The 24,892-nt window shown below is 47.0% G+C and overlaps 1 protein-coding gene across 1 annotated transcript in view; it reads left to right on the top strand.

Moving 5' to 3' along the window:
• Positions 1-2,883: 2,883 nt before the first annotated feature.
• LOC307245278 (glutamate receptor ionotropic, delta-1-like) overlaps positions 2,884-24,892 on the top strand; it is a gene marked incomplete at its 3' end in the record, with an annotated part of 448,321 nt that continues 426,312 nt past the window's right edge. The window contains exons 1-2 of the mRNA XM_080020759.1: positions 2,884-2,980; positions 9,710-9,865. Coding sequence (XP_079876885.1) covers positions 2,902-2,980; positions 9,710-9,865 — 235 coding nt within the window. The 5' untranslated portion in view covers positions 2,884-2,901. The remainder of the gene's footprint in view (positions 2,981-9,709; positions 9,866-24,892) is intronic.

Here is a 24,892-nt window from a genome sequence, read left to right as displayed (position 1 = left end):
AAGCAGAGGGAAAAAAAAAGACGAAGGGCACAATTTTTCGTGTTTATTATGCACAGCCATACATTTTTAAATTTGTCGTGAGATCAACATTATATAGAGGTTATTCAAATAATAATTTTATTAATACGGATACTTACACAAAATAATGGCATATATCATCGTGTTTACACAGAAACTCAGAGTGTGAACAGAATATCACGTTAATGCTAAATTATACACTTGGTGTACAGTTATAGATGCTCGCCATGGTACCCAAACCTACTTGGAGTTCAAATCGCATCTCTTCAGTTTGAACTGCTGGAAAAACTAGTTTGGACGGACCAAACCTCTGCCGTCCTGGCAACAGAGATAAGGTTTTGTCGATGGGTTCCGCAACAGAGATTGATTGGAACAGAGAAACATCAACAATATTAACATGTATGCCGTGCTTTTCTAGGGGAGTGTGTTTTCTCTGGGGGGGCGGGCCAAAAAAAAACCTGACTCCCTCCTTTCTTCCCACCCCCCCTTCGCTCACTTGTTTGCCTCCTCCTCTCTGCTCGGCTTCATTTCTGTCCGTGTATATTTTTTCTTTCGCTTTGTTTCCCCTCAGATCACGTAACACGCAGAAACGTAAGGGCTGCAGTAACGACCTGTTAGCAGAAGGCTCTTTTTCCCGGCTGCCTGTCTGTTTCTGCGTGCGTGCGTGCGCGTCTGTTCGTCATAGGTTAGGAAACACACTGTTTATCAAATCACTTTTTTTACATTACAACCGCTGTGCTTTGAAGGGGATGTGCACATGATTATTTACACTTATATCGCGGTTTAGTTTCAGAATAAATACATAGCCCTGGAGGCCGCTGCCCGCCAGCTCGTCTGAGTTGGTGTTGCAGCGTTGTTGCCGCGGGAGCTGTCCGCTGTCCAGCGCCCCGCGGTGCCGGACCCGCCGCGGCTCCCTCAGCGAGACGCGTACACCTCACCGAACAATTAAAAGGTATCTCCGAGTCGCATTGGTTCGCCAGAAATATCCTTTAATTGTAAGGCGACGGATAGCAGCTGCCGCTCTCCCGGCGCGAGTGGCTCCCGGGTGGCGTGGCCGCACGGTCGACGCCCCTCTCCCGCCGTCCTCGTGGAGCGACACCCTGCGATTCCAATAGGGAGAGGTCGTCGTGAGAAGATGTGACGTCACCGGGGTGACGGCGTTCACTTGACGTCTGGTGGCCGCTGGTCAACACGATTGCGCCACAATCGCCGTCGACTGGGAGCCCCAACGGATGGAAATCAATAATTGCCATCCATTGTACCGGGGGGGGGGGGGGTATGTTTCGATAAAGACATTCTGTGACGCTATACTTACAGCTTGCTTCTCTTTAAGGGAGAATGTGATTGAAGTGATCGCTCCTTTGGCCTCCTCCCGTCGCCGTGAATGACAGTATACGACGTGAAGGAAGCACAATGTACGATGAAGGTGGTTCTCAGTTGGAAATTGTGAGATCGAGGTGCAGATTTGAGAAGTTGAGAAAACAGCAACAACAACAAAAAACAAAACAAACAAACAACAACAACACAAAAAAATAACAATAATAATAGGTTTAACAACTAAAATATATATTTTGAAGTTTGTCCAGTGACTCCAAGCCAATCATTTTTTTGTTCGGTGCGATGGTGAGTCTCTGTCTCGCTCGCTTCCTAAACCAAATCCGGTGCCAGGCGATATTTAGTGGCTCGGTTGGGTTCCGCTCTCCCTTTAACCCGGTTGTTATAATGTACGCGCGGCTGCAATACGGCTATTACGCGCGGAAATCCCCTCATTGCTTCCGATGGTGGGAAAAAAAAAAAACCCCTACAACGTCGCGACCAAGCGGAGCTCTCCAAACTCCCTCTCCGCCGGTTGCGCACAGTTTGTTTAGGGGAAATAAAGACGACGTATCAAAAAAAAAAACAATGAAATAAAAGAAAGAACTCCTCCGCGGACTTGGTCCCCACGCAAAGTGTCTTCCACGCCGCCCGCGCTCCTCCTGACGCGCCGGGGCGGACCGCCGGCGTACGCGCCGCTTTCCGCGCCGGTTCTCTCCGCGTCCGCTCCGGCGGGTGACGCGCGCTCCACCCGCCGCAAGTTAGAATTTGACCAAACCGAGCGGTCTCGCGTCTCTCCCGCGAACGCAAGCGGGCGAGCGGCGGGGAAGGTAACCGTCTCTCCACGTCGGCAGTCCCGGTCTCCTCCGGTCCCCCCCCCCCCCCACGATCCGAATTCCTCCGGATCGTCCAGGTCCTCCGGAACCGGGTCCTCTCGCAGCGCAGCGTCGCTCCGTCCCCGGATCCTCTCCGCCGGTCGTGCTCTCCGCGCCGCGGATAGAAGAAGCTCTGCAGTCACGTGGGTCGGGGAAGGGGATAGAAGGAGAGAGAGACTGAAAGAGAGAGAGAGGGGGAGAGGGAGAGAGAGAGAGAGAGAGGGAGGGGGAGGGAGAGAGAGAGAGAGAGAGAGAGGGGGAGGGAGAGAGAGAGGGAGAGAGAGAGAGAGAGAGTCGGTGCGGGCTGTTCCTCCTCCGCAGTTCGCAGTTTGTTGCGTCTCAGACTCCGCTCAGCGCTTCGTCCAGGTGGAGAGACGCGGCGGGTCCGCCACCACAGAACGACCCCGTGATCTGCACGTCCAGAGCAGCGGTTTTCTCTCTTTGGCTCAATTGCCGTTTTGCTTGTTAGTATTCAGGACTTGAGCCCCCGGTTTTTTTTTTTTAGGTTTTTTTTTTTTTTTGGATTCGATGGTGTTTGCAGCCTTTGTTCAGCACTAAGTGCCGCTTTTACGCACCACTGTCCGTCCGTCGGTTTATTCCTTTTTTTTTTGGGGGGGGGGGGGTGGGGGGGGGGATTTGTCCAATCAAGCGCCAAGGGGGTCGTGGATGAGCCGCTTGTGCCAAAAAACCGGAGATGGAATTGCTGATGTTATGCCTTTCCTTTTGGATATTGAAATGCAACACGGTGAGGGCGGACTCCATCATTCACATTGGTAAGAGATTTTTTTTATTTTTTTTTTATTTTTTTCCCAGCGTATCGGTCTCCGCACGATTGAAGGCGCTTCCAGGGTGTTGCGGGGGAATCCGCCACCCGCCAGGTGTCCGCGCATGCGGTCACCAGTGGGTTTTACGTGGAAGGGGATGAGTAGGACGCATGATCGGAGGACGTGTTGAGATGAGTTTTTAGTCAAACGCATGAGGCTTTGGATCGATGGCCACTGGGGGACGGCGCCGCGATATGCCACCCCCCCACCACCCCCTCCTCGGGTGAGAAGAACGACTTGAGGTTGGCGGCTTATTAGGATTCTCATCCACGCCGGTGCTCTGTGGGCATGCTTCGTCCCGGCTGCCGCACGCAAGGGGGACGCACAGCCAATGTCAGCGGGGGACGCAACGCTCAGAAAGTAGCTGCAAAGTGTGCGCCGAACACTTGTTTTAAAGAGAGGGCGAGGGAGGGAGAGAGAGAGAGAGAGAGAGAGAGAGAAAACTAGTGAATTCAAATGCACGGTGGATGACGGGTGTCCATCCACGATGCACATGATGCACGTCCAGGCACCGTGGATGGATTGGTGCACGCAGGCAGACGGGCAAACCAGCCCGACGTGGGTGGGTTATCCATTCTCCTCCTCCACCTCTCCCTCTCTCTCTCTATGTCTCTCTCTGTCCGTCTCTCCCCTCTCCCCTCTCCCCCCCCCCCCTCTCTCTCTCTCCACCACCCTCCCTCCCTCTCTCTCCTCCCCTCATCTATAAGCCTGAACTTTGAATTGGACGTGAGTGAAATGTTAATCAGCTCTGCGAGGGGGGGGGGGGGGGGGGGGGTGGAAATGACAAAAGGGACAAACGCGAACTGTTTGGAACAACAAACACCAGCGACCCAAACCGCATTTGATGGATGTGCCAAAGCTGCACCATTCAACACTTTTTTTTTTTTTTTTTACTGGATATTTGGGGTTTGCAGATTCGCTGATATTTAGGAACTGCAGTTCTGTAAAAGGGTTGCACACAAGGGCAAATATTGGCCGTGCACAGATTAAACGGAGAGGCGACACTTTGCCCTGAAATGATTCGATGCGGCAGGCGTCTGCCTTCAGTTTGGAAAAGAGCCATCGAGTTTGCAAGAAAAAAAAAATCGAAGCGTTTGACATTTCAGAATTGTGCTGCAGCTCAGGGCATTCGACGGGGTTCGTCCCCCAGACCATTAAATCAAAGCCAGAGGAACAACTAGGTTGGCGTGCATGATCTGAGAGGGAGGACGTGTGGGTTGAGATGAAGCAATGAAGACCCTTAACAGTTAAGAAATCAAGCCGCAAACGGGCCGCACAAATAACAGATCGTGTGTTTCAGTAGCTCTGCATAGTGTGCTGAATAGCTCCCTGCAGGTTTAGATGAGTTGAATGGTCAGGCTATATCTGCAGTTTCTGCTCGATTTACAGTGATCCACACCACCAATCAACCAGCAAACTCAAATTAGATTGGCGCGGTTGCTATATGAGGTGATGACCTTATTCCAGTATGTATCAGTACAATTTGAATCCTGGCTGGTATAAGTAAGCCTACAACGCTGGCTTAAATAGGGAGTTAATTTAGAGTGGCTGACGGCTGGCACACATTATGAAATTTGATTTTCAATCCAATCCAATCTTTGATTTAAAGTGTAATTTTTCCATGGATATGTATATCCATGTTTCCCTATTTGTCAAATTCTCCCCTCGTCCCTGCTCACACACAGAGCTCCTCCCGAGCATCAGTTCTCCCAAACCGACAGTCTGACTGACTTGGCAGCCAAATGTGGCGCTCTTATCAGATGTGACAGTGTTCTAGACCCGACCCGAAACCCCTACCCGAGCATCTGTCTCATCCAGTTTTGTATCCTTATCACGGGTGACGTATCCCGGTTTGTTTGCTCCATCCTTTTCCCTCGCCCGCTCGTCCCTTCTCGCCGGGAAGTCAGTGGGATTTTGACGTGTGTCTGTGAGACGATGTGGGCCGAGAGGCGTGACGTTTGTCAACATATTTAGGCCTTCAACTTGCCCTGGTATGCGGTCTAAAATATGTGATTCATGGTTGGCGTGGACACTACTGGCTGCGGAAGAGCAGAGGGGGAGAATTCAGTCCACCGTGTATCTCCGGTGATTTTGACTTTTTTCCGCTCTACTCGTCCCCTGCGGGGCATTCTCCACCACCAAACTACCTACTCTAAACGTCCCCCAGGTCAAACGGAGTCTGTTTTCATAAGGAGCCCGAGAAGGAGAAATTGCCTCATCCTGCGACCGGGGCACCTGACGGGAGATGATTTACGGCGCCGGTGCAGCGACTACCCAATAGCCGCTCTGCTTATCCGTCCCCACGTTTGGAAGGCGAGCTCGAAACTACGGGAATCCAATCTGTTGTAGCTGGCAAAGCGAATGAACAGCTGCGGGCCTATTGTGGCCCCGTCGCTAAACAAGATGAAGTAACCCGGTAAGAGAGCAACGCAACGGGCTCCCTGCGCTGCCTCGATGAATGGTTAGCCAGACCACTTACCCCCACACCTGTACCTGCCCACGCACAGAGGATCACACCACCACGCGTCTTGTTTGAGAGACGTGAACACATAGCCACAGATGTATCGCAGTAACGCCTGCCCAGACCTTCGCTGACATTAACTTGTTCAGGTATCCGCATACGCGCAAACACACACGGAATCATTATTTTCCCGACAACCCCTCAATCTTTCACGTTCTTACACTGAGCCTTGCGTCGTGATGAATACATAAGACGTGTTTAGACCCTCTTGACTCCCCTCTCCCCGGCTCAACCTTAACACCGGCAAACAAACAGATGTAGATGAAGCTGCAAGGCGGCGGCGGCTCTAACAGTTGGACGAGTCGCAGGTTTGCCCGCGCTTTCTCCACGAGCGGGGCAGAGTTTCAGGATTAGAAATAAATAAATAAATAAATTACACGCTGCGAAGTTGCCAGAGGTGAAAGTGTGTCTTTTGTTTTGATGTTCAAACATCAAACATTGTGATGTTTGATGTTCACTCTTTTTTTTTCTTCCCCCCCCCCCCCCTCCTTTGAGTCGCGTATTGGTTGGGATGTTTTTGTGAGCGGATTTGGGTTTCCTTCATTTTAATGCCGAGCTTCCTCTCTTTAATACATTTTCCCTCATGTTTCAGGCATGAAAAACGTTCACATGAGCAAATCGTGGACTCTGGTCTCCCTCTTACAGGCCTGTAGAGCCTATATGGGTGGAAGCTGATCAAATAAATGATGCAATCCACCACATAGTTAGTCTCATCGATAACACTAAAAGTCAAAGATTAGACTTTTTATTTCGAATCAGCAGTTGTAGACTTTGTTGTTTGACGGCAATTGAAGCGCTGTTATCGATCGCAGTGTTTGAGCTATCTGAGTGTTTGAACTCTTGAGTTCTCTGGATTGAAAACAACTGCTGTTCCGCTCTACGGGACGCGCCGACGTGGCGCTGTCCGTGGTGCTGAAACAAAGGCAACGCGTACGACATGGTATCGGAATGGGCAGGAGAGCCGTGGAAATTCTGTGTTTCCTTCTTGTATTTGGTATGGTTTGGGGCTGGATACAGCAGCCAATTTTACAAGCCCATCACCATAGCAGATTTCTAAGCATAATATGGTGTCCCACTCTCCAGTGGAGAATGGGACACCATTCCACATCTATCGATCTGACCTTTATTAACCTGCCTTAACATCTATTTAAGCCTACACTTGAGCACTAAATTATATTGACTTAACAGTGAGTGGTCGGCTGGAAGCTGCTGACTGCATGGTCTCTGTCTATGACGCCCAAGCACGGTGTTAATGAGAGAATTAAAATTAATAATGCAATAGTTTATTGATCCCCATTCCATCCCACATGTCGACAGCATTTTTTACATTTCTAGCTAATTTGTTTAAGAAAATGCAAGCTGACCTAAAAGGGGGTGGACAAGCATACTTGCATCCAATCACATCAAATGCATTTTTCTAGTTATTAATGTTTTGCTAAATTAGGGCAGGTAAATTCCCGAAGGGGTATTTATTTTTTCTGCTTCCATGGGGGAAAAAGCTGTGAAAACGTGGACGGATAGCATGACTGGATGCACAAGGTTCTGTTTTGCTGCCACTCACCCCGGACTGGATTAAGCAGATTGTAAACAAAGGCAGACTGGTGGATAGAGCGATGGAAACCTCCTGGCCAGCAGGGGGGGGTGCATCCCTGTTCAGTATCGTTGAGCTTTAACCTTGAAACCTCCAATGAGCACGGCAATTATTTAAAAATGAAAAGTGCTGGAGTTGAAGGATTCGCCAAGCTGCCCCCGGTAGATGAAGAAATCCGAGGCCCAAATCAATTCTCTTGCCATGACTTTGACAGGTGCAACAGGATTCGTTCTTAATTAAAAATGCTTGACTGGCTGTAATTTTAAAAGCGGATGATTGATTGATCAAGCCAGGAGACTCGACAGTGTACCTTTGCCTCGCTCCAAGGAAGGCAGTCAATTCTACTCCGAAGACTACAGCGCCTAACAGAGTTCATTTAGATACTCACTGAGTTGAATAAGCGCAACCCGCCTGGCAAATTGAATTCTTACTTGTTAAGAAGGTTTTCTAATTGTGTGTGACAAATCTTTCCGGGCAGGGTCTGCAAAGTTTTCATTCATGAAATCTTCTATCCGTCTTGCTGTTTATCCATCTCGTCTGCACATCCCTGCAAACCGTCTCCCTTTCGATCCCTTTTGATCCTTCCGCGAATTCGTTCTGGTGCTCGTTTTGTCGTCGATCCTCTAAAAGTTGACAGTTTGAAGGATCTGACATGTCACCGGTTGGCTCACAAATTTGTAAACGCTGTTACAAACACAACTGTTCCTGTTCCTGTTTCATTTGGCGGCTTCAAATTGCCCATCCTTTCCAGGTTCTGGAGTTAAAGATACATCCATGCTCCCCAGGGAGGAAAAACATGCAATAATTAAAAGAATCAATATGCAATAACAATACGCACTTAAAACAAACAGCAACAACAGAAAATGCCAGGAGACTGGGTGGAGGACCGGGGCAGAAATACAAAAATAAGGGAGAAAAAACAAACAAACAACACAGAAAATACAAGAGAATAGATGCAAGGTCTGTCGACTTCAGGCAACATTCTCAGCATTATGATGTTCAGCTGGCCTTCTCATTCATCGATCCGCACGCCACCCTCTCTCCAGCCCTTTCTGCAACAAAGAAACCTTGATGACGTTAGCCGACAAAAAGGCGAAAATGACGTGGCCTGCGCAAGCCCCTCAGAGCAAACTGTTATTATTATTATTATTATTATTATTATTATTATTATTATTATTATTATTAATAATAATAACCTGTTCTCAAAGAGTTTGCCAAACTCCGTCTGTAATTTGTCCGGCTAGCACGTGTCTTGTTGCGTCCTGGTTCATCACCTTTGGCGGGGCGTTCGGATCATTTCCCCGCCGCCAACACCACCAACTGTGTTCGCCGGTGGTTTTCGTCTTCCATCTACGCCCTTCGTCGTTTGTATACCCTCTCCATATCGCCCGTCTGTCCTTTAAACTCAACGGCGGCTCTGTTTTACGGCATCAAACTGGTGAGAGATGACGAGGTGCCAGGGCAAGGCACAACGAGGTTCCCTCGTCACGCCCCGCCGCCTCCGCTGCATTATTTCTTCCGCTCGCCTTTCCCTCATTGTATTGATTAATAAGCTCTCCTTCGTCTCTACGCAGGTGCTATTGTTTGACTGTGCGGTTATTGAGGGGTGATGGAATGCTCTGCCCATCTGTGGTTTAGTCCAAAGAACTAATCCCTCCTCTAATTAGTTCCTGGCATTTATCCTGCCGTGGTTATGGGATTTATTTCAGCCGGCGCTGATTGTATTAATAATATGTCTGCCGGTCAGCGTCTTCTGAGTCACGGGGCGCTTGAAAGTCTCAAAAATGTTTGCGGCCAAAATCCGACCCCAAGTATCGCGGGAGAGAGGCGTGTTCTCGGAGCTTATTTGAACAATCAAAGGAACGCCAACAGCGGCGATCAACGTTGTGTTCGCTAAGTTCTTATCTTTTGGTTTATCACAGCGGTGAAGCCGATTTCAAGTTTTAAATGTACATCCACAAATGCAGAAATTTGTTTTTAAACATGTGGCGAAATATCATGGAATGTGTTATTTTTTGCATTGTTACTCAAAAGCGAAATTTATATTCTTCAAAAACTTGGTTTTGGCAGTGATTGGCGTGGTTGCAGTATACCCTCGAAGACCAATAGGGGGCGGCGGTCTACAGGTTGAAAATCGCTGGGCGATGATTTTTTTTAGGTGACCGATCTGTTGGCATCGCTAAGATTATAATGAAATTGATATCACAATACTAGTTTTTCTAAAGATCATGACTTGATATGTCCATGTGTGGAAAAATGTGTCACGATGTATGAATACCACCACAAACAGTTGCACTCGACAACTGGCTGCTGGCTGTCCTCCATGCTGGCTGCAAAGGAACCCAGCGAAAACAGGTCAAAGGTTAAAGGCGCAGTGCAGAGATCTTCAGTGGAGCAGACAGAGAGGACGGAGGAACTCTCCGGTGTATGGAGAAGAAAAAACAACCTAGGATTCCTCCACGTACAGTGTATTTCTATTTTCCAAAGGCGGTTTTCATGTCGGGCAGTTATTTCCCGGCGATACAAAGTGACGCCCGTACCCTCCCCTCTGCTTCCCTCCGTCCAGGTGCTATATTTGAGGAGAACGCGGTGAGGGATGATGAGGTGTTCCAGCTCGCCATCTCCGACCTCAGTCTGAGTGACGACATCGTGCAGAGCGAGAAGATCACCCACTCCATTAAGCTCATCGAGCCCAACAACCCCTTCCAGGCCGTGCAGGAAGGTAAGGCTGTGTGTCGGTGTTTTGATCTGTTTCGGCCGAGTACGTATGTGTGTGTGTGTGTGTGGGTGTGTGTGTGTGTGTGTGGGAGCATGTGTGTGTGCGTGCGTGTGTGTGTGTGTGCGCGCGCCCTCCTTCCTTGGACTAATGATACACACACGCACACACACACACACACACACACACACACACACACACCTTCTAAACGCTTTTTGCGTCATGACTGCTGCTTGTTGGAGGGCTAACTTTGATCTCCTTGGGGCAGTGGCTCAGGAGCTGTTGATCGGAAGATTCGGTTTCGGTCCCCGACACCTCCTGGTGGCGTCCTTGACCAAGACTCTTAAGCCCCTCACGGCTCTGGGTGTGTGTATGAATGGGTGAATGTGTGAGGTATGCACTGGGAAGCGCTTTGAGTCGTGGGGCTATTAAAGCGCTGTATAAATGCGCCGCCTGCCATTTACCAGGGATGGCGCGCTGGAAAGTCGGCAGCCCTCCTTCAACATGCCCGCCCGCCCGCCCGCACGCACACACACACACACCCACACAGACGCATGTCTTCTTTTCCCTCACACACAAATAATCGTTCTCGTTCTCTGACCTCTCTCTCTCTCTCTCTCTCCCTCTCTCTCCCTCCCCTTTGGTGTTCTTCTTTAGAAAGGAAGCTAGGGGGAAGCATTGAGTTAAGGAGGGTTTCACTTGTCTCTTTTCTTTCTTTTTTGCAAATACATCATTTGCTCCAAGGGACCAGTCCCCTTCCAAATCTCTGAATTGCTGATCTTCACGTTGGCGTCGCCGACGTTACTACATAAATGGAACGGGCGAGAGAAGAGGTGGGTCGTAGCGGTTAACCGCGACAATGAGGTTGTTGTCGGTCATTCTGATGCCATCCGGATAACAATCACATCTCAGACGGCAAGCGGGGAAAATTATTGACAACCGTTAAGTTAGAGTAATGAAAGCATCCGGAATAACCCTCAAGGCGCCAGTGGCGATTGTCACAACATCCATAATTTTGCTGCACGTTGAGTTACTATTGAACTCATCAGGGTCCTTATGATCCTTCTGGGTCTCCCTTTACATCCTGGGGACGGGGGAGGTGAACTTACCAGAGGACATAAAATCTCTCATCCCTGACTCCACAGGGCTCATGTTCCTGCCTTTCCTGCCATCGCAAATCTTGGGAAATCTCCTTCGTACGGTTGTTGTAGTACCACTTGGCAATTTTAGTGCCAATTTGTGTCAGTCAACTCACTTGTTCCTCTTATCTGACATATATACGGCGGGGGAAAAGCCTCCGAGTCTTGGAGGGCAATGTGGTTTTGAGAAAGAAAAAAAAACAATTCATGTTCTCTCTGTTCCTTCACATTCGCGTCGAGCAAAGAAGCTCGAGGAAAGACTCGACAAGCGAGCGCAAGGCGTTTAATTTCTCTGACCTCATTCGGGCACGTGAGCGAGTCGCTCCAAAGTGAGAGAGGAGCTGGAGCAAGTCCTCAATCTGGGAGCACCCGGGAAGAGTTTTTCCTTTTAATTTCCCTCCCTGCACGGGAGGTGAAGATCGCATTACCCCGTTCATGTCTCTTGCAGGTTTTTTATCCCGTCGCTGTTGTGTCATTTGGACGGATCGTCCATTGAAACGACAAACCTTTTCGCTTATTGTTCATGGTAACCAGTTGTTGTTAAATCGGACTCCTTCAATGGGCGTCACACTTAAGGCTTAATGTCCTAGCCAACAATCCAACATTTTAATAATACCTGGGTGGAAACCACCAAACCAATCCTTTCACATTTCTTCCGCTGAGCACTAGGTCCTCATTCCTATGCACTACTTTTTGGTATGTACCTCCATATCCCGCTACATAATTGATTCATATGTCGCTTTGACAATGCCAGTATTCCTACTTCCTCTTGACTATTGTTGATTAAGTCATTTTGAACCTCATGCTGAAGCTTGTTCCATCAGCGTACACAGACTACTTTCCTCCCAGAGCTGCCTCTCGCCGTCACCGCACATTTACAACTTGGCTGATATTTGCAAATTCTGAGAGAGCAGTGGGTGGATTTTGTTTTTTAAAAAAAACTGGGAGGAGAGGCACACAGTGTTCATACTGTATCCACACTAGTTAGTTTCAGCAAACATTTGTTAAACGCTGCAAAAAAAACAAACAAAAAAAAGAAAACGAACAAAAACACCATAAAAAAAAAAAGCAAACGGGGACAATATTTACCGGCGGCAACGTGCCTGTCGTCACATACTCTTTATCATCGGTGAAGACCTGCGAATGAAATGAAGGGGTTTATTCACACCCTCCTCAACGCCAGTCAACCTACTTAGCGCAAGCTGTTGCTATTGGGCTGCGAGTGGGTCGCCATTGTCCCTCTAAATAAGGGAACCTACAAGTAAAAGACCAAAAGGAGAGATTCTCTTTTCCACTGCTTACATTTTCCTGCACCCAAAGACAACCAATATATGCGGTACTCATGTACAACTGAATTCCCTCCCCGGGATCAATGAAGTACAATCTTAAGCTGCTTTCACACATGCACTGCAACCCTGAAATCATCCGGACATTTGCCGGATGAGCTGTATGTGCGAACGCAAATGTCCGAATCATTTGACCCAGACATTACCCGACCAGCACCTTAGTCCAAAGTCTGTGTTATGTCCGTTTGAATCGTATGTGTGAACAGAGCAGGTGATTGTCCAGAGCGTCCACAGCGAGTGAGTGGGCGTGTCGCTTGTTGATGACATCTCTATCGTGCGCCAGTTATTTACCTTTGCGTGTAACTTCGTGGACAGAACTTAGCTGCTGTGTGCTCCTTTCTGCTTTTTTTTTTTCATCATTCCTTTCCACTATTGTTTATATTGCGTTTATAATACGTCCAAATACATGGAGTATCAACGCAAAAAAAAAAGCCCAAGTACTGATAAATCTGTAACATCGGACATCTGGACAATATCCGGATAATCAGGTCCGGACATTGTCCGGAGTGCACGTGTGAAGGCAGCTTTATTCTTTCCCAAATTGTCCTGGTTTTCAGCACAGTTCAAATATAACACTTGTTTTCAGCACTTAGATATATCATATACTGTATACAGGCAAGCAGACAAGAGCGCGCATGAAGATCCCGCCGGAGAAGTGGGTCTCACCACCAACACACCCACTTGCTCGCTGTGCATTGTGTGCTTTCAAGGGTGTGGGTGTGTGTGTGGGTGTAAGGCTGGTGCTTCTTATAGGCGCCTCTGATCTGCGTCCCTGTGCCTCTCTGTTACCTCATCCAGCAAAACCAAAAAAAGGCACCGTAGGGGGGACGCTCATCAGTCACTCCCATGCGGCTTCTCTGAACATAATCCCTTAGAAAGCTACTAAATTTATTCGAATAACACGGAGTGAGAATACACCAGAGTGAAACCGCGGCCAACTTCACCATTAGCTAGTTAAGAGGCCTTCTCAGCATGGAAGCTGCTCCAGCGATACAGCGACGCATTACATTAACGGAGAGGTTTTCATGCATTTTAATGATGTTGTCGGCCCATTGTACGAACGCACCAGCCGGTTCATCCAAAGTCGACCGCAGTCAACTCTCGGCGACCTCTCTCTCCGAAATAAGTCATTTCCGTTACGGCGGAGGGTAAAACCGCAACGCAGGACGCACGCAGGCATATACAATCATCAGTTTCGCAGGTCGATCCATGCTAATGGTGTAAAGCCTGCGCGACCTTTTGGGACAGGGCACAAACAACGTCATGTTACTTCCATATCCAACGCTAATTGGTCACAACCTGTTCCCTGGATCCTGTCAACTAATTAGATGGAGGTGGAGGGAGAGGGGGAGAGGGAGGGAGGGAGGGAGAGAGAGAGAGAGAGAGAGAGGTGGGATAATAAAGAGGCGATAATATGCTAAAGTCCTGGAACCATCGACAAATCACAACAACAGACAGTGAGAATGAGGTTATGTGTGATGGTAGTCATAACTAAATTTGAGATGGATGTGCCTTTGGGTGTGGTGGACGATTTTCTTCTTTGTGAGTGTGTGTGTGTGTGTGTGTGTGTGTGTGTGTTTGATCATGGTCCGGGTGTGGGTTTCCCGGCTGGACCTGACCTTTTTTACAGCTTTCCATGATCCCGGCTCCTTTGAGACTCTGCCGACAGCCGGGGCTGTAGTGGATTATGGGTAATGAGAGTGGGATCTGTGGCCCTCGAGTGTGTGTCTGAGTGTGTGTGTGTGTGTGTGTGTGTGTGCGCGCGCGCGCGTGTGTGTGTGTGTGTGTCCAGCTGTGAGTCCCTGAGCTCTGAGGGCTACTGTCTTGTCGTTGCCCTTTCTGATTACACTGCATTTACTGTAGGCACCTAAAAAGGTTCATTCTTTATTTAGTTCTTCCCTTCTTTCTTTTTCCGACTCCTGGATTTCATAATAATAATAATTCATTGAATAATGCGGTAAAGTCAGGACTCTTATCTCAGAAATGTATTGAAACTCTTATTTAGATCCAACCCTTGTAGAAATTCACAGATTATGACACAGGAGCATCCCAAATGATCATTTATTCAGGTTGTTTTTGCGTTCTTTCTTTCTTTCTTTCTTTCTTTCTTTCTTTCTTTCTCTCTTTCTCTCTTTCTCTCCCGTTTCTCTCCATCTGCACTGCCGGTTCTGGGGTCGTCTTGACTGATCGTCTGACTTTTTTCCGCTCACCTTCCCTCCCCTCCCCCCCTTCCTCCGCCGTGTGTCATTTCAGCGTCGAGGCTTTTTTTTTTATTTATTTTTTTTTCCAAGGCGAATAGACGATGGACCCACGTGTCTCATGACCGGCGCTGGATTTGGGTGGTGTTTGGGTCGGTGGACCCCCGCGGACGCCCGCTCGCGCTGCCGAGGCGACGGCTCCCCGCCGCCGCACCCGCTCGTCCCTTGTTAAATATTGCCCGGTGCCCTGCGGTAAAAAACCCTCCGTTTCCACTTTAAACTCCCTTTATATCTGTGACAGCGTGTGCTGCCTGTCGCCCTGGGACCGAGCCAGCCTTCCATCTCTCTGTCCGTGCCTCCCCCACTCCCCCTCTCCCTCAAACACTTGCTATATTGCATGACTCAGCTGGAACAGAAGCCATCAATGGCCCATCTGGGCTAAACGGCGAATCTGGAAACCCGGTTTCTGGCTGTTTTTTTTGGGGGGGGGGTGGGGAGTGTTTGTTCGGCTTGTTAACGCAGGCATTTCCGTTTTGGAATACTGTGTTATTATTCAGGGAATGGGGTTAGCGCGTGAGGCCCTCTAAGGAACGGAGCTCAAACCATCTGTCGAAGCGATCCTCTCAGATTACGAGTCTTACGTTCCCTCCCGAAAAAAAAAATAAAAAAAATAAAGGCCGCTCCTTCGCCGCCCGCTCCGATCCTTTTAAATTGTGTCTTTTTGAATTTCCAAAGGAGACGCCCGGAGAAAGTGAGCAGATTTTTTTTTTTTTTTCGCGGTGTGTTCGCTTTTGTGCCGTCATGCTTTTGTTTGGACACACACACACACACACACACACACACACACAGAGCTCACAGCTGAGGGGTGGGGGGTGACCCGGTGGTTTTGCAATGCGGATGTGATTCGCTGAACTTTTCATCGCGGCGCGCTAATTTCTTAATTGGTTTTTCAATTCAAACAAATTAAGCTAATTGCCATATTATGATCCTGTCCAGCGCTGCTCAATTACACTGTAATTACTGGAGAAATGACTCAGCCCAGGCGGCCTCAAGTGGAGGGGGATATTCTTCTCCCTTGCATTTTATCCATTTCATTTGACTGTCTCACTCCGTCTCTGTCTTCATTTCTTTCTCCCTTTCCGCACCATCACAGATGTTTCTCTCTCCACTCAAAAGCAGACAGACATTGCGACAGGAACGCCCGCAACAAATGCGTCTAAGCCCTTTGGCGTCGCAGTTGGCGCAGGGCAATAACAAGCGGAATGTTGTCGATGCAGGGGGAGAAAGAGTGGATCCTTCTCGTCAAACGAGAGCGCATTTGGCGGTGCAAAAAAAACAACCCAAAAACAAAACACAATCTAATCTGTAAAGACGCACGATGGCTTTCCACATGGAGGTAGTCTGGGTGTCTCCTGTTTTGAGAAGGGTTTTGGCAAAATCTGAGTTCGACAAAGGTTTTGTGGGCGGCTCAAAGTCCCGATTGTGGCTGGTCCTTTAAAAATGTTTATTTTTATTTTTTTTTAGCATTTGAACCTTTATCATTTGAATCTTTGGTTCCCCAAAGAAAAACCTTTGACCATCACTCATGTGACGACAGTGAAACTGCTTTGCTGGCAGATATCGAGTTTCCTGAATGAACCTATTGATCAGACATTGGCAGGTTTATGATGGAAAAAAAGGTTCCATGCACGCCGGGTAAACTAATGCTCTTAATTATTATTATTATTTTTTTGATGTATTGATCCATCTTTAGAATGTCAAATGGCAACAACAAAAAAGTGAGTGAGGCCGCTCCGATTCCCTTCCCTGCGATCACCCGCTGAGGATTTCGTTTCTTCGGCTGCTCCTCCTCTTTTCTCCTCTCCTCCTCTGGCTGAGTGCGAGCAAACTCTCCTGAAACCAGGGGACGGTAGCTTTAACCAAAGGGACCTTTTTCCACTCACGAGTTGAGTTTGAACCGCATCGAGTGGATTTCTGGACCGATCATCAACCGTTATCAGGCAAGATTTAAAAGCACTATTTAGAATGGTTAAATGTCTGTCCAGCGTATATTATTATTATTATACATATTGTGATAACGGTAATATTCCGACTTTGTCATCGCATTTTTACGCACCCATATTAGTTTGGGGGGGAGGAAACGATCGCATTACTTTAAACAACATATAATCCATTCACACGCGGTTAATTAATTTTAAACAGTTTATTATAAATATAGCGTTTTAATTTCGTTACTTGTTGTTCTTGTTTAATTTGTCAGCAGCTTAGCTTACTGCGGCCGGCACTTCCAGATTCTGGAAAGCACCCCGGGGATGCGTAAGCTGTCCTGTTACGTGCCTGAAATAAAAGGCACGCACGGTTCCATGTGTCGCCCCCCCCATGAGCTGTATTTAAGAAATAGCCCGTGTAGCCTTATGAATCGGTCAAAATTCTTATCGTCGCTTGACGGTTTAAACGGTTAATTATTAACATCCCTAATCCGCGGTATCCGTCTTCCGCTCAAGGTTCCCGCTGACCTTTTTTCTGGCCCTCCCCTCTCCCTCGCTTGTCCACAGCTATACCCTAACCCTCCTCCTGCCTCGCTCCCTTTTTATTTGTCTGCCCACCGCTCCTCCCTTGACCTTTACCTTACCTGACCGCTGGGAAAGGCTGTCAGCACGCCTGCGCGCGCGCACGCACGCACCCACACACACAGACACACACGCACACACACACACACACACACACACACACACACACACACACACACACACACACACACACACACACACACACACACACACACACACACACAGAACTAGGGATCTGTGTGTGTGTTGTTCTATTCACCTGATATAAAGGCTGTAAGTGAATCACTGAAAATTGTAAACTCAGTTTTTCGGAGGAGCTGTGAAGTGAGGTGTTTGTGTGTGTGCGTGCACGTGTGTGTGTGTGTGTGTGTGTGTGTGTGTGTGTGTGTGTGTGTGTGTGTGTGTGTGTGTGTGTGTGTGTCTGTGATTTTTGCAATTAAATCCATGTATACATATTTAATTTGGTGTTTTGTGTGTGCTTGTTATTTTAAAATATCTGTAGACTGTTTTGAGAAGGTGTTTGTGTGTGTGCAGCTGTGTGTGTGTGTGTGTGTGTGTGTGTGTGTGTGTGTGTGTGTACATCCTGCGTTCATTTGCATTCATTTTGACTGGCAGCTCCTACTGTGAGGTACGGACGATAAGCTCCTGCTCTTCACGCAAGTGACTCACAGTGGTCTGTGCTTGTGTCTGGATTGTGTGTCACAAAATGAAGTGTCACATATTATGGTGATTTCCCACAATATAATTTCAAATATGATGGGGTATTTTGAAAACAAATGGTCTGGTGTTATGCATTGCCGTATCTCAGTTGCCATGGATCATAGTTGGACCTTTGGGCTTTAAAGTGTTACTTTGACTTTACGTATATCTATTTGTAAGTATATATATACTGTATATTTATGTGGCCAAATATTCAATATATTCAAATTAAAAACAACATATGAAATGGAAGAACAAGAAGTCTAAAATGTAAAGAGAGTTAAAAGTCGTGTTGAGGGGGTTGAGGAAGAAAGGACAAACGAGGAAGAGGTAAAACAATCTGACGGTGCTTTGTAGACCTTGTGATTGTGCTAATGCCAGTAATCTCGACTGTCAACAGACTCTGTGATCTATCTCGCTTCCCCACAGCACACAAGTTCTGCACAGCTTGTAACCCCAACGCTGTTTCTGTGATGCCAAGCATTGTCTGCACGGCGGGAACATCATCCGATCGGCCCACTGAGACCGCACCACGCAATCTGGTGGATGGTGGATCAATGGGGCTGGATGGATAGATAGATAGATAGATAGATAGATAGACAGACAGACAGATTGATAGATAGATAGTTAGATAGATAGATAGATAGGCAGGCAGACAGACAGATAGATAGACAGACAGACAGACAGACAGACAGACAGACAGACAGACAGACAGACAGATAGATAGATAGATAGATAGATAGATAGATAGATAGATAGATAGATAGGCAGACAGACAGACAGACAGATAGACGGACAGACAGATGGATAGATAGATAGATAGATAGATAGATAGATAGATAGATAGATAGATAGATAGATAGATAGATAGATAGATAGATAGATAGATAGACTGACAGACAGACAGACAGACAGATAGACAGACAGACAGACAGACAGACAGACAGACAGACAGACAGACAGACAGACTGATAGATAGATAGATAGATAGTTAGATAGATAGATAGGCAGGCAGGCAGACAGACAGATAGATAGATAGACAGACAGACAGACAGACAGACAGACAGACAGACAGACAGATAGATAGATAGATAGATAGATAGATAGATAGATAGATAGATAGATAGATAGATAGTTAGATAGATAGATAGATAGGCAGGCAGACAGACAGATAGATAGATAGATAGATAGACAGACAGACAGACAGACAGACAGATAGATAGATAGATAGATAGATAGATAGATAGATAGATAGATAGATAGATAGATAGATAGATAGATAGATAGATAGATAGATAGATAGGCAGACAGACAGACAGACAGATAGACGGACAGACAGATGGATAGATAGATAGATAGATAGACAGACAGACAGACAGACAGACAGACAGACAGACAGACAGACAGATAGATAGAAAGATAGATACAACACAATGCATTGACTGCATGGCTATTCATATCACCTAGTGCTCTCACGATCATGACATTTCAACTTGCCTATTAATTTTTCGGCAGATAATTGTCTGTTATTTCAACCTATGTATTTTTTTTAACTCTTGAGGAAGAACCATTGAAGATTTGAACATAAAATATCTATTACGTCACCTCCATCCAACCGACGGAAATGCACCTAATTTACATTCTATTTATCGCAATGTTTCGGCTTAAAATTCCCCTTACGTTTGGATGGGAACGTATGATTGTGGAATGTAACGACTTTTGGGGAAAAAAAAAACTATGTCATAATTATAACAGGCTGTTTTAGGGGACAGCTAGACAGATATTTATCTATCTATTTGTATGTATCAAATACTGATTGAAAAAATGTATTCTCTAAGGGGCTGTTGGAGGCCAGAATCGGCGAGCTGTTCATCTTGTTTACAGCTTCCCTTGACTGTATGGCTGCAGTCTATATATCTGACAGTGCTCAGCCCTTAAAGCAAGTAGCTCCTTGGTTAGAATTAGGCTTGGGCGATCTTGCGAAATTCCAATCGATATACGACTTAATCGGGGACGTGCGCATGCGCACGTTGGGGTTCACACAAGCATTGAACGTAATGTAATGTGGCAAATGCGGCCTCCTCGTCCCGGAAGTGCAGTATTTATTATTTACAAGCAAAGAATTTTACACAAAAACATCCAGTTTTTACTAAATGAACTCCCAAAGAGTTAACGCCCGAGCGCCTGCCCCCTGGACCCCCACATTGCCCTTCTTATCAGGCGCGCTTTTTTTTCCAGCGTTAATGGCTGTCGCGGTACCGGATTGTCTGGGCAAGGTATATTCATGAGAGATTCCTCATGAACCTCACACCTCGGCAAACCTGTGATGTGCAGCACAGCGGCTCCGCTGCGCTGCTCCGTTTGCCCAGAGCGGCAAAATTCCTAGAACTGGAGCTGGGGGTCCACGTGCCTTTTTTTTTTTTTTTTTTTTTTTTTTTTTTTTTTTTACCTCCTGCCCCTCGAAGTCTCTGTACGGGACTGTAGAGGGAAGGCGAGACCCCATCGCCAGTGGTTACTGGACAGCTCTCAGGGGAGGCAGCTCTCTGGCTCTCTCTGCGCTCCAGTTTCACAACACAGTAAACTGCACTTACGCTGTTCCAATGCTCGGATTTTTCCTGGCGGATAAGAAAGGCAAAAAAACGTCCGTTCATCAATGTCAATCGATGGATTTACTCGTAAATCCTCCCCGAGCCGAGTTAGACCCCAGTGAGGATGTCTCCCAAAGAGCTGCTGCTATGAGCTCCTTGATTGAGCAATTAAACAGATGAAAGGAGGCCTGCGCTAGTTCATTATGACAGGTTGTATTGCTCGTATCATCTGGACCAATGCCCTCATTCAGTTTCACCCCTTCCAGAACCTTATACAGTATATATATCCTCCACTCTCATTAACTTATCACAGTTGGCCTCAGTTTAAGGGTATAATCTTTGACGTTACATCATCCCGTTCTGCTCTGAAGCCATTTATGTCAAGTCTGCTATAAAAGCATGCAGCGCCGACCGCTTCCCGAGAACCTCGGCTCTCCTCCGACTGTGGGTCAGGGTCGTTCTGCCGCGATGAACCACCCGATCGAGTCCCTTTCAGGCGTCTCTCTTTTATCCGTCCTCCGTGAAGCCGCCTTTAAACTTGTTTGGCTAAACGTCCCCTTTTATCCCCTTCATTTCGTTTGCGGAGTTGTGCGCGAGTTTTTTCCCTCCTGCTTCGTTATTATGGCGTGATCCCGAGCCTGTTAAGCGGAAAACACAGCGTGGCATTCTGGGAACACTAGAACACTTCCCAATCGGAATGCGCGACGGAAAATACGGTGCGGGGTGTCTTCCTCTCGTAGAGCAGGTGATATACTGACTGTATAAGAGCAGCGTTTTGGTCCGGTTAACGTCTGTTCGAATCACCGCGCACACACACGATTCAGGTCACTTGATTTGAGGTGTTCAAATGATGACAGCCGTATAATAACGCTGTCCACGGATGGAACATCACAAAAAATATAAAATTTAAAATGGAAAAGTTGTCCAAACCCATGTGCCGGTAATGCTAGTTGTTGGTTCTCAATTTCATGCCCGGCGCCCACAGCTCCACGGCCAGGGCAAAATGTCTCACGGGTGACACGCGGGTCACGTGTTGACGCCAGCGCAGAGTCTGTGGGGAGCCCCCAAACCTTCCACACCAACTTCACTCCTGGTACGGAGATGAACGGATCTACAGGATATCGATGGCGAGAGAGATGTAGAAGTAGTTGATTAATCAATGCGGGTACCAATGTCGCAAACAATATATGAAAATATTTCCAACAAAGGTATAAATGGCATGCTTTTGTAATTCCACAGCTTCCGGCGCATCCACCCCCCCCCCTCGCCGCCATCACCGTGAAAAAAAACAAAAACACACACATACCCCCCGACACGCACATACCACTTGATACATCGGTCATGCCCATTCACACTGTGCAAAAACCCACATACGTAACCCTTCGCACACGTTCAAACACGTCTACATATGACTTGGCACCTCCGTTGTGCACTCTTCTCACACGCACACACACACACACGCACAGACACACACACACACACACACGCGCGCGCGCACACACACACGCGATTCTTTTGCAACTGCACACACAACCTGACACCTCAAACGACACACACACACACACACACACACACACAGAGTGTGATTTTCCAGCTCCCACGGTGCAGCATTGCAGGTCGGTGAAGCGTTTTGCTGACGGCGTCGGAGCGCCCGGGCTCGGGGCCAGGTTCCACCTTCAGCTCGGTCGAAGACTGGGCCCAAAATTCCCGTGCAAAAATTGTGACCAAATGTCTTGGTTTTAGGACCGTTTCCGCATCATTTTTTATTTGTTCACTTTTGTTTGTTCATTTTTGTTTTTGTTTTTTCTTTTTTTCTTTGCTACCTCCTTTAGGGAGATATCCGTCTTTTGCCCTTCCTACCAAGAACGCATTTATGCTTTTGGAGTGACCCAGGGCCGAAGGAAAATTGCTTTGCTATTACAATTTTTCCTGTTTACTTTTTTTTCCTGTGGCAATTATGGCCTATTATGCCCATTCTAGGCTACGAGGACCGCTTCTAATAGCTGGACATTATAATCGGAGTTCAAAGTTACTGAGTTTCCCAGAATAATGTCCTGGCAGGCCGGCTACTCTGCGGTTTGCTATTAATCAAGTGGGCGCTGTCGGCGGAGAGGAGTGATTTGTTGAGGATCTCATTAAACACTGACATTAACTTAAAGGAGGGAGACAGAGGGAGCGAGCTGGGGGACAGAGGTCTTACTGTAACTCTCTCAGTCTCTCTTTCTATCAGGTACATTCTCTCATCCTGCCCTCCCCCCCCCCCCCCCCGAGCTGCACTCTCTCTCCGCTTTTCTCGTACTTATTTTTCCTTTGCCAATTAAGTCTCTCCATCTCGCTGTCGTCAGCTTGCCGTTTTTTTTTTTTTACTAGTTTTTCCTCTCTCGAAATGACTATAACTCTACAAAAACAAAACGTTTCTTTTACAAAAAAAATTTAAGTTGTTAAGAAAAAAATGCTTTAATTCCAAAGACTAGGGGATTATGTAAATGCATGTTAATTGGCTTTGCATGAGACACATTTTATGAGTTGTGTTTTACTTCAATCCGTGTCCTTTTTTAAAGATCTCTGCAGCAAATCAAGTCCATATGTTGCAATATCATGCATAGTTGTAAAGCTGCTTGATCATTCTTCGGCGCCGGGTGTTATACACCTTGTAGAATGAACGAGTTGCGATGCATTGAGTTGAAGCAAACAGATGACAACGAGAAAAAGGAACTCAGCGGGCGGTGCTTCCCTTTTCTCAAGGGAATAGATTTGTCATTGTTTGTGGTTTAATTTGTCTCGATGCGTTGGCTCACACAAAACCCGGGTCTGCACCAGTTCATCATGGTGAATTTAATCGAAATCACTTCATGATATAGCCGGGACCCGCTTTCTTAGCCCTTCAAAAACACACTTCAAACACCCTATTAGAAGAACTCTTTTAATTTTTAATGTAACCCTTGCCAAAGAACGTGGACGAAGTCAGAGATTCCGATGCCAAACCCCCGGGTGGTCTCCGGTGATTGAGGAGTGCCGTTTGGGTTCAAAAAATACCATAGCTTTTCTTTAACATCAGATCCGTTTGTAGACATTTTCTGGATATGTGTCTGTCTGGATGACGAACGGCGCTCGTGTAAGCGCGGCGCCAGGCACTCACCGCGCCACTGGTAATCACATTCCCACCGCAGAGCGAGCCGTGTGCATTCGCACCTCGCATTAACCCGAATCCTCGCAGGGCGATCCCCTTAGTCACAAAGTATCTGTGCAGGCGCTGGAATTTGCTTTTGATAATTGCTGCTTATTGCACCCGGTTCGGATGTTTACCACTCTGTCAGATTCATTAGCCGGCCCCGACGTGACGCCTGCTCTCGTAAACAGGCCAACCCGGCTTTACTTATTCACCGTGAAGGATTGAAACCACGAGCTTTCACAGCCCGTGAAACAAATGGCCGCTGCACAGCAGATGACTTGCGTCTTTGTTTGAATCACCACTCCAGACTAATACAGATACGAGACGTCGCCTTCCTCCCATCTCTGCTCCCGAGAGAGACGTGAGTTCATGCTGACTTCACTTGCCATTATCGTGAATATGTCACGTTTCTTGTTGTTGTATATAGAAAAAAACGTTTTCTTTTCCTTTTCTTCCGTAAAACATGTGTATTTACAAGTTTCCAGGTTCGGAAAGAAAGTCACCTCACTCCAGAAAATGATAAATAAATAAATAAAAAAATAAACAAATAAATATATATATATATATATATATATATATATTTAAAAATGTATAAAATAAAAACAAGATCATAATAAAAAACAATCATTTAAGTGATTTTCAAAAGATTAGACAGAAACCGCTGCCACATTTAAACAAATATTTTAGAGCTGTGGGAGTCTGATCGCATGGTGCCAGACATGGGATGCTCTTACAGTAAAGAAACTAAACGCGGTACAGGTACAGCGAGATTGCATTCATTATAATAAGAGGCAATGGGATTTTACAATGGGATTATTGTTCATCTCATTGTAATACCATGTGTAAACGGGGCCACGGTGTTCCAGGTCACACAACCCTTACCTCACTCACTAGCGAGTCTTTAGATACATATTGGGTCAATACATGTCATTGCATGAATCCCATTCTGCCGATAGTTACGACCCTAATGGCCTGTACGGATCAGCCTCGGCCACCGATACAAGGCGGGATTTACATCCACTCCCTTCGGAGCAAAGTTCCTCAAAGTGCCCATATTTCCCCTTCATAGCTGCTAACGGAAGATGGGCCGACAGCCAGGAGAGGTTCAGTTTGCCCATAGATCAGCGGCGGACCATCTGCCTGTCATTTGTGATCAGGGATGTTATCGCTAATCTTTGAAACTGGACTCCTATGTATATTCATGTGCAAGGCGACCACAGGGGCATTGTGTGGAGCCAGAGCCCAGGCAGCGCCGCAAGGGATGCATTGAAACCCAATGGAACAACTGCTTTTGTTTTGCTTTTTGGGAGGGGTGGTCATG

This window comes from Zeus faber (assembly GCF_960531495.2).
Source record: "Zeus faber genome assembly, chromosome: 20".
NCBI lineage: Eukaryota > Metazoa > Chordata > Actinopteri > Zeiformes > Zeidae > Zeus > Zeus faber.
Note: the sequence above shows the minus strand (reverse complement) of the source record. Positions and strands in the feature narration are given on the sequence as shown.